Consider the following 12847-nt stretch of genomic DNA (forward strand, 5'->3'; position numbering starts at 1 on the left):
GTGCCTCGGTACAGAACACTATTAATAATAGCTTTACCATTATGACTTGTTCAAATTGAAGAAAACAAAGCACATAACGAAGCACATATGGATTGAAAATAGTTAAGGAGTTGGCTCTGACGGAGATTTTGTGTTGGTGATGGTTCTTTAGTACCAACCTATGTATCCTTATTCGGCCCTGCCAACATCACCTTTGCTGTGGCTGAGCTGTCACACAACCAGAAATTTATTTGTTATTGTGGCCTATAATATGCTATAGGTTTATGGTTGCACGAAAGGGTTGGCTAGGCTTCGATAACAAAAAAAAATAGCAGCATCAAAAAGTTACACGTTACACGGCTGTTATTGTGCGGGTATGTATGTAGTATATACTACAACCTGTGTTGCAATTGCAATGGAGTCGAGCTTAATGATCTGAGCCCTGGATGTTTTGAAGATCGTCGATTATGGGTCTGGTGGTGCTGCACCTGTGGTGTCGGGTCTCGGCATCGATGATCACGTAAACCTCAGCTGCCGGACCCGTTGACCTATCATTTCAGGGGCATGAGATCTTCCAAGTCCCTTTGAGGCGTCAGGGCGTCAGCGATTTTGACGTTAACGTCCCTCCCACGCGAAACTGTCATTCAGGGCTTGAAAAATGAGGCTGTGCTATGGAAGGGGATGCGATAAATTCACCAATCAATCAATTTGAAAAAAGACGTCGGAGCGAGTGGGTACTCTAGAAGCAATATGGTTCGATTCCTCACCGCTGACCGAGGCGCTTTACTGATTAAAGGCCTCTCTTTCCTCTTCGGAATAGGCTATCACCATGCATACTATGTTACGTCAAGGACGTGGAAAACGTCAGGGACTCAGGCCTCAGGGCTCCGGGGCAAGACAGGGGTAAATAAGGGCGGCAGGCTAGGGTCCTTGTCGGTTCACACGTTCCGCGACGAGCCTATCTGGGTTGACTGGGTATGCAACCCACTTCAGATTGGCTCCAAAAATGGACACGAGAAACTGTTGTTTCAGCCAACCGACGTTGAGCCTGTCTCCCCTCAGATCGAGCTTTGCAGAATACCCCTGCCAAATTCCCCCCATCAACCATGGGAAAACCATGGGAAAGTCACGATGATGAATGTGCCATTTCGTAGGAATGCGATGACCGATTAATGCGTGTAAAAAAGATGCTGGGTAAATAGTGCTTACTATGAGTTTATTTATTTTCTACCGTACTTGACCTATCTATGTAGCACTCCGCGAGTGGGGAATGGGATTTATAGTAGCGCAAAAACTGATGCCATCAAGCTACCTTAGGGTAGGTATTAGGTAGGTATTTAGGTAGGTTAGGTAGGTAGATTAGGGTATCTAATCCACTAATGTAACTGACAAGGCCGAATTTTTTCAAAATAGGATAGTATTATTGCATCATGGCCTCACCTTCCTCCTTATTTTAGTCTGCCGAGGTCTTACTAAAATCGCGATGAAAATTCAACAAGGCTCTCTTGGCAAAATAGAGCTGCTTGCCCCGTCCCCCGAGAATTGTGGATGCTCCGCCCGGAGCGGGACCTAAACGTTCGGGTATGTACTCCGTAGACAGTAGGGATCTGGGCACTTGCGTGATAGTCAAATTATTAATCGGTATGTTTTTATGGCCTAAGGCAGTTGCAATGCTTGTATATTGTGGGCCAAGCTGGGCGAGCGGACGGAGCTCAACTTCTCCTTTTATGTTTTCTGTTTCTAACTTTGACAACGAACAATTCAAACTCGACCTAGGTTTATCTGATACATTCGTGATCTCGGCGCTCTAAACCATTTGGGATAGATGTAACTCGGCGTTGCGCACAGATAAATACTGTCGCCTTGTGGATCTACGGCCGGCACTTTCGACCTTTTGAGAAAATGAAAAGGTCAATATGACGTTGCTAAGGCCAATCCCGTTTGATGATAGATACCTACGCTTAGTGTATACATATACATATGTATAGGCAGTTTTCTCCCTGCCCCATTTACACAGGGATAGACCATGCCTGTTGATAGGATATACATCATGTAAGGATATTTTATCGTTATTCTGCCACGGTCAACCTGACTAGAAAAAAATACATTGGAGCTAATTATTCTTCGCGAACTTCTTTTTACCGGTATCGGGGTCTTGTTAATCCCCGTGTGTTGAAGGGGACGCAAAAGATTTTAGCCACTGGTATAATCCTCAAGCCGCAACTAATGAGATGAGGCTTGGGTGTCCGTTCTTTCACCTGAAACCGCTGTCTCTCTATGAAAATCTCTGGATTAACTCCCCCTTTTAGTGTACGGGTAAGATCCGGTTGGCTTATAAAGCAGTTACTTGGTCACAGGAATATTATCTGCTTTGTCTGTTAGCTAGTCCGAGTATCTCACAAAGACCAGAATTCTTTGATTTATCGGATCACTGGGTGTATTATTGCCACTTATCAAATATGTTACTTTATCGATACCTTAAGTGGCTTAGTAGCTTAGGTAGTTATTCAAATTTTACACATGCGGAGGACTTATTTGGACATGCTTCAGAGGTAGTTAATATGGTGCGACGGAATTGGACGTAAGGTAATAGTTTGGTTTTCTCCCAAACACAGTGACCTACTGTATCATGTGCGGTCCTAGTATTATGAGGGGATTTCTAGTGTACCAGATGACTTGGTTCGTCCTCTAGAGGATTTGAAGCATGCCGGCATGTGGCATAGAGACATAATACGCCCAATGGAAGATATATACGCCTATGTGTTGATTCCTACAGACTAGGCTTCAATATAGACCACCGTTGATGCATACCACCACACCATGCTGATAGAAGTTAGCATGCCGTCAAGGTTGTCTTGCAGTCAAAGCATCATGGGTGAGCTATTGACTCTATCTACCTTCTTAGCAGTATTTGTCGCGCCGCCACGTTTAGTGAGACCCGTTGCTTCCTACAAGATCACAGGTTATTATATTAAAGCTTACTGGATCTTTTCGCATAACAATATCTCATCCAATATGGTCGTTCTGTAATCCCAGTGGAGTCGGAGATTCTTAACAGCCCCGCCACGCTGACATGTCCAACACAGTCGTGGGCTTCGGGCTTCGTTCAGTTTACCTAAATGTCGCATGGCCAGCACAGAATCAACGAGAAAGCTCCGAAGATATGTCAGAAAATCCTTAGGATATAAGACGCCCGCTCGAGCAACTACACGTGTGTAGACTTTATCGCCGCCGTCCGCCGCCCTATCTTTCGTCTCTCGGCGTCAGAGACCGGCTGCGTATGGGATGGATGATGGGACGATGCCAACCCAAACTCGGCACACGCAGGATAACGCCCTGGGTATGCCCTGGGATAGCGCGACAGGACATGGTCGATGCAGCTGCTGACTTTTGACCACTGCCCAGTGAGCTAGAGGATCCTGTCCGATGGGGCCGAGCAGTTAGCTTCGCCTCCGTCGTCCCTAAGCCAAGAAAGGTTTAGAAGCACATGCTACCTTTCTTATGTATACCTGTACGTAGATGTCCATTGACAGGGATCTGACTGAGATCATGGAACGGTGAGAGCTTAGCGGACGATACCACCTCTTACACCCAGTTACTCCTCAACCCACTCCCTCTTGACGATGATTCGCATCACACACACGTCCGTGCCAGTGCCGGGACTAAATACATAGCGAGTAACGCAGTAATAGATAGTATCTCGTACAGTGTATAAGAGAAAGATATATATACTGTAACACGCTGCCGTTGTATCCTTTACTATGTATTAACTTCTAAGAGCGTTGGGGGGTCTACTAGGCTAAGGTCTCTCAAGTCTCAAGGTCGATTGACTTTCCCACCACCTTTTTCGCTCCAGCATGCCAAAAAAGCTCTGTGCACAGCCCGCTGTTAGTGTGCACAACAGATCCATCCACCGAGCGCCCAAGATGCCGGGCTCCTCGGTGCCAACGGCGTGCCATGTATGTAGTAGCATTATAATAACATTGGCATAGATCGATAGCGATAGCCTCCACTCGAACTGATTTGATTTTTTGTCATTCAATCATTGCGCTTAAACCCCCTTCTAGTAGCCTATGTGAGGAATTATCGTACCTAAAGTGCATGTACCTTAGTTATGTATATGCCTACATCAATGTACCTAAATGCCCTAAGTATACCTATCCTAGGTACCATGTTGGTAGGTACTTAACCTGGTGGAAGTACCGACCTGGTTGTCCTTGTAGAGGTATTGTGCATGTGGTATGTAAAGGTATGTATGTACCTATTCCCCCACAGTAACTCAGCTAAGTAACGGTATTCCGTACTGTAAAAAGAGGTACTTGAATGGTTTTGAACGATTTTAAACCATAGTGTTCCATTAGCACCCAACCTCCCGTCGCCCCCACCATAACAAGCGCCATAACATGTCCGCCATGGATGTACTCCTTGTACTGTATTTTCCTCTTCCGGAAAGTAGGACAGTCACAAGATGGAACCGGGCACGGTGTACATCCGCCTAAGCCCACCAAGCCCACCAAAGCCTGCGCCTAACGTCGTCGTTCGGGTAGTTTAGTTATTTAACAACCCTCCAGTCCCCCATTGATTTTCTCCATTCTATTAGTCTTCCCATATCATCACCGAATTTAAACCTGAGCTTTGCTCTAATCTCAACCACACACTCGCTTTACCTCATCTCCTCTTTAGGAAGTCCTCGTTGGCTCCTGTCATTCGCTTTTTCCTTTTTTTGTGTGTTTGGAGATTTGTACTCGAAGGATCCCACCGTCAAATTCGTGAACCCGACTCGTCTCGCTGTGTCAATCTCAGTCATCTCAAGCCATAAAGCCATAAAGCCGCTGATAAGAATCACTTGACACCGCGCATACCTTGTTCCGCTTGACTAGTACTCCGAGTCTCGAGAATATATTCAATCGCTTAAAACACCTGGAAGGAAACGACCAGCAAAGACCATCCAATACCAGGCTTATCAACAACGTCCCGCATCTGACTCGTCTGTGTGTGCACACCCTGTGTAGATCCTACGAAGACCGAGAAACCTCAAATCGTTAAGAGGTTTTAAGATAACGCAGCACACTTGGTCTATGTCGTGATATAGGCGTATCTGTTACTCTCGACTTAATCAAGAACGTCTAAGAGGAGGCATATATATATCTATATCTACCTCTGATCTATCGTCCAGGTCTAGTTGATAAACGCCAATCCGAACCCTATTCACTCGCTTCCGGCACGAATATACTTCGTGTCCCAATTCACGTACGTTCTTATTCTTCTGGCCGGCTCGAATTACGCTCTTCGGAGCCGCCTGCCGGACACGGATGCCTCGGTACCGGTACTAATATTATATCTTAGTTCTTTCGTTTTTACTTAATTATTCTAATACAGCTTTTACAATGGCTGGCCCAGGTGGTGGTCCTCCGCGACGCAGGTTTGTTTCCCTGAGCAAACTAATCTTTTTAATGCTCGGTGTACTAATTACTGTATTCTAGTCACACTAAGTCGCGCAAGGGCTGCGATAATTGGTATGCTTTGTTTGACTTACAGCGGTCTTATTAGACGGGAACTAATTAATTTGTAGCAAACGTCGTCATATCCGATGTGATGAGAATTTTCCCCAATGGTCCGTATAATCCTTCTAGAGATACATGCAGCTTGCTGACCCCTGAGTAGCCGTAACTGTACCAAGCACAAGGTCCGATGCCCGTACAACGATGTGCCTGTTCCTGATGAAAGGGCGGCAACTCCCGACAAGCCCGATCTGATGTGGACCCCTGAGATCGAGGCCGCCGTCGAGCAGTGGCAGCGAACTGGAATTTTCCCGTTCCCGAGTCTTAATATCTACCCAGCACCGGCACCTCAGTACTATTCTGTTGAAGATCTTAGGCTGATTTTCCATGTCGCTGCCATCTGCAATGAGATGAGTGCTATGGATGCCAACGGGTTTACCCTTTGGACCCGTCAGATTCCTACGTATGTCTTTTCTCCTTAATTTCTAAAGTGACCGCGCTGACTTGTGGCGTCTAGAATCATTAAAATCGGTGCTACCCATGGCTACGTTATGCATGCTCTACTCGCCTTTTCGGCCGAGCACATCGCTTTCTTGACAAACTGCCCGCATGTGGGCAGCATGGGTTACGAACATCGTGGTGTTGCCTTCAAGGGATTACAGGAAGCCATTGGATCATTCTCACGTGAAAACTCGGACGCCGTTCTAGCTGCCTCGCTCGTGCTCTCGTGGCAGGCGACAGATTGGTAGGCAATAAAATGCATGTATCCGAGAAGCAAAGGCTAACCCGGAGAAATAATAGGCGAAGCTGGACCCAATTGATGCAAGGGACCTCGTCCGTAAGTACAAGTCTGTCACTTGAAAATATATTTGTTGTACTAACAGCAGGATATAAAGGTCATCGATGCTATGGAACCCTGGAAGCACGAGTCCCAATTTGGGGAGTTCATTGCCGAAAGCAGCACGTTCCCTACTGCGCCCCCGTCCCCGACTCCGGATCACAAGCCTCATCAGCCACGGAAGGAGGATCTTGATGCGTTCCAACGCACCATTAACCAGATCACTAAGGTTGAAGCTCACCTGAAGCAAAACAAGGAGGACCCTCAACTGGCGACCCAGCTGGTATGCTTTCTTAAGGGTGCTCGCAAAGTCAGCCCGATTCAGTCGATTGAGGATCAGTTTGATCGACTCCGGCCTCTCCGCACCTGGCTCTTCTGGCTTCCTGTGATGTGCTTCAAGCAAAATGGTACATCTCCGAGTGCCTTGGTCGTTGTTGCGCACTACTACACTGCTGCGATTATGATGGAACGCCTTTTCCCTGAGATTGGCGCCGCATACTTCGGTAGTCTCGCCATCGGACCAGTAGAGGAAATTGCTCGACGACTGCTCTCGATCAACGTTTCTGGAAGCCTCGACGGAGACTCGCAGACACCGCTTACGCTCATGGAATTCCCCATCGATACTGTTAACGAATTCCGGTCTCGCATGGGTTGGGTCCAACCGGTTCGTACGCCGTCATTCCCGCAATTCGACCCGCCCAACTTCTATATGAGCGAGGACGTCATGCAAGGCACTCCTCCTTCTACAACCTCGTATTTGCCTTACGGGGAGAATCCGGCGTTCAGCTGGAGCACTGAGGACCTTTCCGTGATGGGTACCGAGCAGGAGTCTGGAAATGCAGTCAGTCCTTTGGTTATTTCCTCGCCGTTTCCGAGCCAGCAGTACCTTAATATTCCGTCGCCCTCATACGGAGGCTACAGCCCGGTGTCTTCAACATTCGGAGAGGGTTCCGTTGCGTATAGCGACCACGATGAATTTGGCTCATGGGATTCTGGGATGACGGCCTATCCGCCTCTTGGCTCTGTAGGGCCCAGCAACTTTGGTGTCGGGTTCGTCTCTCCAATCCAGACCGTGTGGATCTAAGCTCTGAAGTCCCACATTGGCTCTCCGTTTTGACGTGGAAGAGGATAAAAATGATTGACCATACCGCTCAGGAACACCAATGCGCAGCATACAGCATCTCCGTCTTCACAATACCTCCCGTTTGAGGTCCCAATGCAGCAGCAGGACTATGCACCTTCACCATTTCTCAAACCCGACCAATGGCACGGAGCTTCCATGGAATCGACTACTCCTCTTTCTCTCTCAGCGCCGTCACCTAGTTTCATGACGCCTCAAATGTTCCAGCATCACCACCATCGGCAGAATTCCTCGGTATCGTCAGCCCCGGTACCATTTAAAAGAGAACACGAGGAGTGACAGAAACCATCTCCACGACTACTACCCACACCTTCCGAAGCCCGATACCTCCCGACCCAAACTTTTAATACATATTTTCCGACTTTACCACAGACGCAATTGTACACCACACTCCTTTGACTGGATTCAAAGATACACATAATACACATGTCTACATCGACACAATGATAACCACGATCCTTATGTTACACGAAACGCATAATACATATTGCATAATGAACAAGCTTACGACACTCCTTATGATACCATCGAAGATACCCAAAATAGACACTCCTTTCGCAAGATACCGCATTATATAGACCGACCATTTACATTCCTTTACGACTCACGACGATTTCTATATATATTTAAAGTAGAATCTCAGCCGCTCCCTCTGGAAACGCATTGTTTTTAAATCAATAGGATACCCCCAACACACCACCCTCGACCAAATTGCATAGCGACTGTTTACAACTCTTCATCCGGGCACAAAAATCTGACGACCTCACGGGCGGTCTGTCATATGCATTGGGACGGCGTTAATTTTTTGTATTTGATTTTTATTTTCTTTGGATATTTTTTTATTTTCTTTCGGAATAGAGAAGATCACGACGGGGTTTAGGAGTGGATACTGAAGATCCAAGAGCGGCATAGTAGCAACGGAGGCCATGGAGCTGTTGCGAAAAGGGAATACTTGGAGTTAATGGCGTTATTCTAATTGGATTGATACCGAAGCAAATTCAGTATCGGAGGATGCGTACGAACTAAAGGTTCGACACGGGAGCATATAGTTATCGCTTATTGCTCCATGGCTTGGAAGACATGAGGGTTAATACTCGCAGCAACAAGTCGACAGTCTGGTCTGACTTGGGTGCTCGCAGATGGCAGCGTAGTTTCGCCCACTCGCGGATAACTAATATTAATTGTAATACAAGGAAACGCGGTGCTTCTAATACCAAATATCGTTTTTTGTCTACTCTTGTTTTTGGACTATTAGTTTCTGTTAATTTGTGTTTATGGTGGCTTTGCTATAATTCGGTAAGGAATACCTAACATACCTAACATACCTAACATACATGTAGGTAGTGAGCCTTGTACATCTACGTATCGTATAGGTCCTCGGATCGCTTCCGAGTAAATTCTATGACAGTCGCGAAACATCCCCGGCCTTATCCCAGTCCCCTAAACTCGCTTAACATTCAGCTCTAACCCTAGAAATGCAACCTCGTCATTGGAGTCGGGACGAGCCGCGTCATGTCAGTATTTGGGGTTTTGCTTACTCTTCTTACCCTTGAGCGGCCCGGACATCCTACAAGTTGACCCGAACGTGTCAGGGGTAGTCAAGTGGTCAAGTGGTCAAATATTGCAAGTCACACGCCATGGTATGTCAGGTAGGTATGTCTTACTACCTAATTCTTCCTTCTAAATTTCTACTACTCACAAGCCTCAATAGCATTATTATTTCAACCGGTTTTAGGAGGCTGAGCAAGACTAAGCGGCCGGACCTTAATTAGGCTGGACGCCGGCTTTCTCAGACGGTCATAATAAAGCTATCCCAAACTAAGCGACCAATTAGACGCGATGGCCGGGGGGTCAGCCGCGTTATACGAGGTTTTACTACGAGGCTATCTATTCTTAGATTATCTTTTTTTATTTTATTTTTCTCGCATTACCAATGATCTGAAAGGAGGCGCATTTCAGCTTAGCTCAGAACGCCATTCCATTCATGTTACCTAGGTGAGTTTGTCGTCCCATCATTATGTCACAGCATCAATAAAAAAAAAACATCATTAGATGATTAGGTATAAGAGAGGAGTTATGCAGCCCTATGAGACGTTACACTCGAACGACTTTCCACAAATCGCCACGCCGCTAACCAAGCGTGCAATAGCAATTGTCGAATGCTATTCTATTAGTAGTGGCTTATTATGTCACATGGATTGCGTTCTAGATCCCCGACGTCGCCGGAATGCCACGAGCTTGTGATATCATGTGTTTCGCCGTGGTCTTGAGGTGGCGGAAGTTTAGAGAACGGCGGAATGGGCCCAGGTTCTTTTAAGATATCGCCGTTTCGCCGTCTGGATTTTCGGAGCCGCCCACAACCCATTACCGTGGCGGAAACGCCTCGTCGGGTATAATCGTGTTACGATTTTCTTTGTGCCGATAATATCCTCGGCGCGAGCAGGTTTTTCTTAGTCATTGAAGCAAGCCACTGCTGTCTGTCGTCTGGCATCTAGCATCTTCACCCCTTAAAGCAGCAAAAAAACAAAAACAAGATCAAGACTACATATACCTATGGACACTAAGAAATGTATAGTACTTACACAGATTGCATTACAGTTCCAGACCTCAAAGCAATCTACAGGACCCTGAGGGACTATGTGCCCTTACATCGAACTTTAGGCAAGATTCCCATTGGGCGACGGTCAATGCCTCATTCAGGAAGTACCTTCTCGCCTATCTAGCCCGCTAATACTTAGGTAGGGAATAGGGGAGACGTGGGATTGATCTACCCAAACAATCGAGCGTGTACCTACCCAGGACTATTGCTACACAGCTGAGTCCTGCGGCATTTTTGCTCCGAACCAGTTGAGTACACGGCTCTAGAAACGCTACACGAATACCCAATTTTCAAGACGGCATAGCTTCTTTTTTAGACACTGTGAACAATCACCATCCATGACGGCCCTTACTAGGTCTTGAAATGGCTACAATAATCCGTCCGTGCAGTAGTAGTCTTTCTACGATCACATATCTATGCGCGCCTCTCACGTCAACCCAATCATGACTATCTACAGGCCACTATAGCACGACGATTAGTGCCCAAGATATCCTCTGTCTCCTAGCTGAAGCGAACCCATGCTTGCTCAGGGGTCGATCTATGATGCCATCAACATCCGCATTTCTCTCCTCCCCCTTTAAGACGGTCAGATCGACTTCGACCTCCGAGACTAAAAGCTTTTACATAGCCTATCTTCAAATCTAGAGTTGTATGGCTTCTCTACCACGTCCACTCGAGTTGATACCTACCATATAGAGATAGATACGCCCGTCTTCGCAAGATGCCGGAAGAAGATGGGACGAGGAGCTAACGACGGTTAGTAGGGAAGCAGTAGTTATTCTCGATGGATCAACTAGCTAGTTGTAACAACTCCCCCACGGCTGGTGAATAATGGGCCAAGTACCGTCCGCTCTAGTTGACGGTAGGTACAAGCTATCAAATATGTACAAACTGCATGACCCATCCTTGTCACCATAACGACACGGCCAATGTGATGCCGCACCTCGCCTGCAGATAGGCAATGCATAGCATATGTGGACAAGCTTATACAGCTTCTACTGCGTCTTATAAAATCCATCGGCTTGTTGTCGGACCCAATAAATACTGAATCAAATACTGAATCAAAATAGGGGGGGAGGCGAGAAACACATTCCATAGATAGGTAGTCAACATTATACTCGATTTAATCAAAAGATTTTCCTATTTCGCCGACTTTTTTTTTACACGACAGATAAATATTATAGTTTCCTGTACTACATACATACAGACTTACTTTGACGCTTGTTACCTACTCGTCCAACCCCCAGCCTCCGGCGATCTTTGGTGGTGACCAGAATCTCGTATTCGCTAGCCCCATCACGCCAACAGCCCCTGTCAATCCAAGCAGGCAGGCTCCGCTCCGAGGGCCCCCCTAAACCCTAATGGAGAATATATGCATCCATTGGTAGGGAAATAACCCGTTCTTGTTACATAGCACTGCAGCCACCGGTAGAAAGTGAGTATACATATGTAAAGCTAGGACCTTAGGGGGGGGGGAGTGGTTGCGGCTGCCAGGGCGGATGGGGATGGGGAACGAATCGTTATTGATCTTACTATGTACTAAAAAACCCTGGGGATGGTCTCAGTTGGTTTTGTTTTCCCTAAAGGCTTAATGCCCAAGCTAAAAAGATCGTGGCTTGAGTGGTCTTGGCTGCTCTGAAGTCATCGAGTATGTATTATCCGCTTTTGGTACCGTACTTTACCCCCTCTAGGGTCGGGGAGAGAGATCAGGGATACGCTTCTAACCAAACGATGGTACTCTGGGGAATCTAAAACGTGTCTCTCTCCAGAATCCATCGATGAAATAATCAATCTTCTTTATTCCTTCCCCTTGTTCTTTAAGGATTTGAAGCAACTTGGCTTAGGACTACATGCGTGGTTACAGGCACTGTTTTTGCTGCGTCAAGGGTATCGAGAAACCGACTCCCCTCCCCCATCCATCCTCGACGCATGTCGCTCCCTGCCGTAACAGGTTGTTTTCTAGAAGCGGCAATAGTTCCTGCGTCAGGACAATCCAGCTCTGTAACAATGCAGCTACACTAGCGAATGCAGACTTGTCTAGACCGAACAGATCCCCTTCGTCTACATACTCACACCTCGAAGTATCCCTACCGTCGTACGCTTAACCTAGCAGTTTGCTTCGAGAGAAACCACGGGACGATTCTGAGTACGCATACACATACATACATACATAGCGGCGTAGCATTATCCGCCCGTCCTCTACACCAAGCTACAGAGCTGCTCAACTAAGCCTTGGCCGAGTCCACCCCGTTCAGCCTTCTCCCCAACATTTCCCACTATACTCGGCTGCTTTCTGCCGTGTACCGTTACACTGCGTTCGGAAGCAAACAAAATATCTTACGTAGACATGATGGGGATGCGGTGCATATCTAGGATATCTAAGTAGGTATAACCAAAAGAACGGAGATCCGTATGTATGTAGGTAGGTAGATTGGTAGGTAGCACTTTGTGAGTCGAGAGAGAAAAAAGAATACTAATATTTCTATCACAACGTTGCTTTCCGCTAACACATGTACGACACAGGATAGGACAGGGTGTCTGATATGATATGGCTACGATTAGACACCTAGAAGAACATCCCTGATTATGATATGATCCTACCCGATAGCTCGGCATCTGTCATACGTATAGATGAATGTGCGTCGATAAGTAGAAAAAAAAAGCAGAAGATCATAATCGAGCAAAAGATAACCTCCCCAGATTATATCCATCCTTTTAATATAGCACATTAAGAATTCACTGCTAAAGTTGCTTCGATCTTCCCATCTACTTACTTACATACATGGGTA

The 12847-nt window shown here is 46.6% G+C and overlaps 1 protein-coding gene across 3 annotated transcripts; it reads left to right on the forward strand.

Annotated features, from left to right (window-relative positions):
* Nucleotides 1-5366: 5366 nt before the first annotated feature.
* Nucleotides 5367-7738, forward strand: GL218_08119 (the record flags this gene model as incomplete). 3 transcript variants are annotated; one of them, XM_033584909.1, is made up of 8 exons in its annotated part: nt 5367-5401; nt 5463-5495; nt 5552-5593; nt 5644-5943; nt 5998-6225; nt 6282-6318; nt 6377-7392; nt 7474-7738. In XM_033584909.1, 8 exons carry the CDS (start codon nt 5367-5369, stop codon nt 7736-7738), a joined length of 1956 nt encoding a protein of 651 aa, XP_033440879.1. The 3 variants fall into 3 exon arrangements, with proteins under 3 accessions (XP_033440879.1, XP_033440880.1, XP_033440881.1); XM_033584908.1 differs by having other exon boundaries at nt 6377-7368; XM_033584910.1 differs by lacking the exon at nt 7474-7738 and having other exon boundaries at nt 6377-7402.
* Nucleotides 7739-12847: the final 5109 nt, after the last annotated feature.

Source organism: Daldinia childiae, assembly GCF_008694065.1.
Source record: "Daldinia childiae strain JS-1345 chromosome Unknown Scaffold11, whole genome shotgun sequence".
In the NCBI taxonomy this organism is placed as follows: Eukaryota; Fungi; Ascomycota; class Sordariomycetes; order Xylariales; family Hypoxylaceae; genus Daldinia; species Daldinia childiae.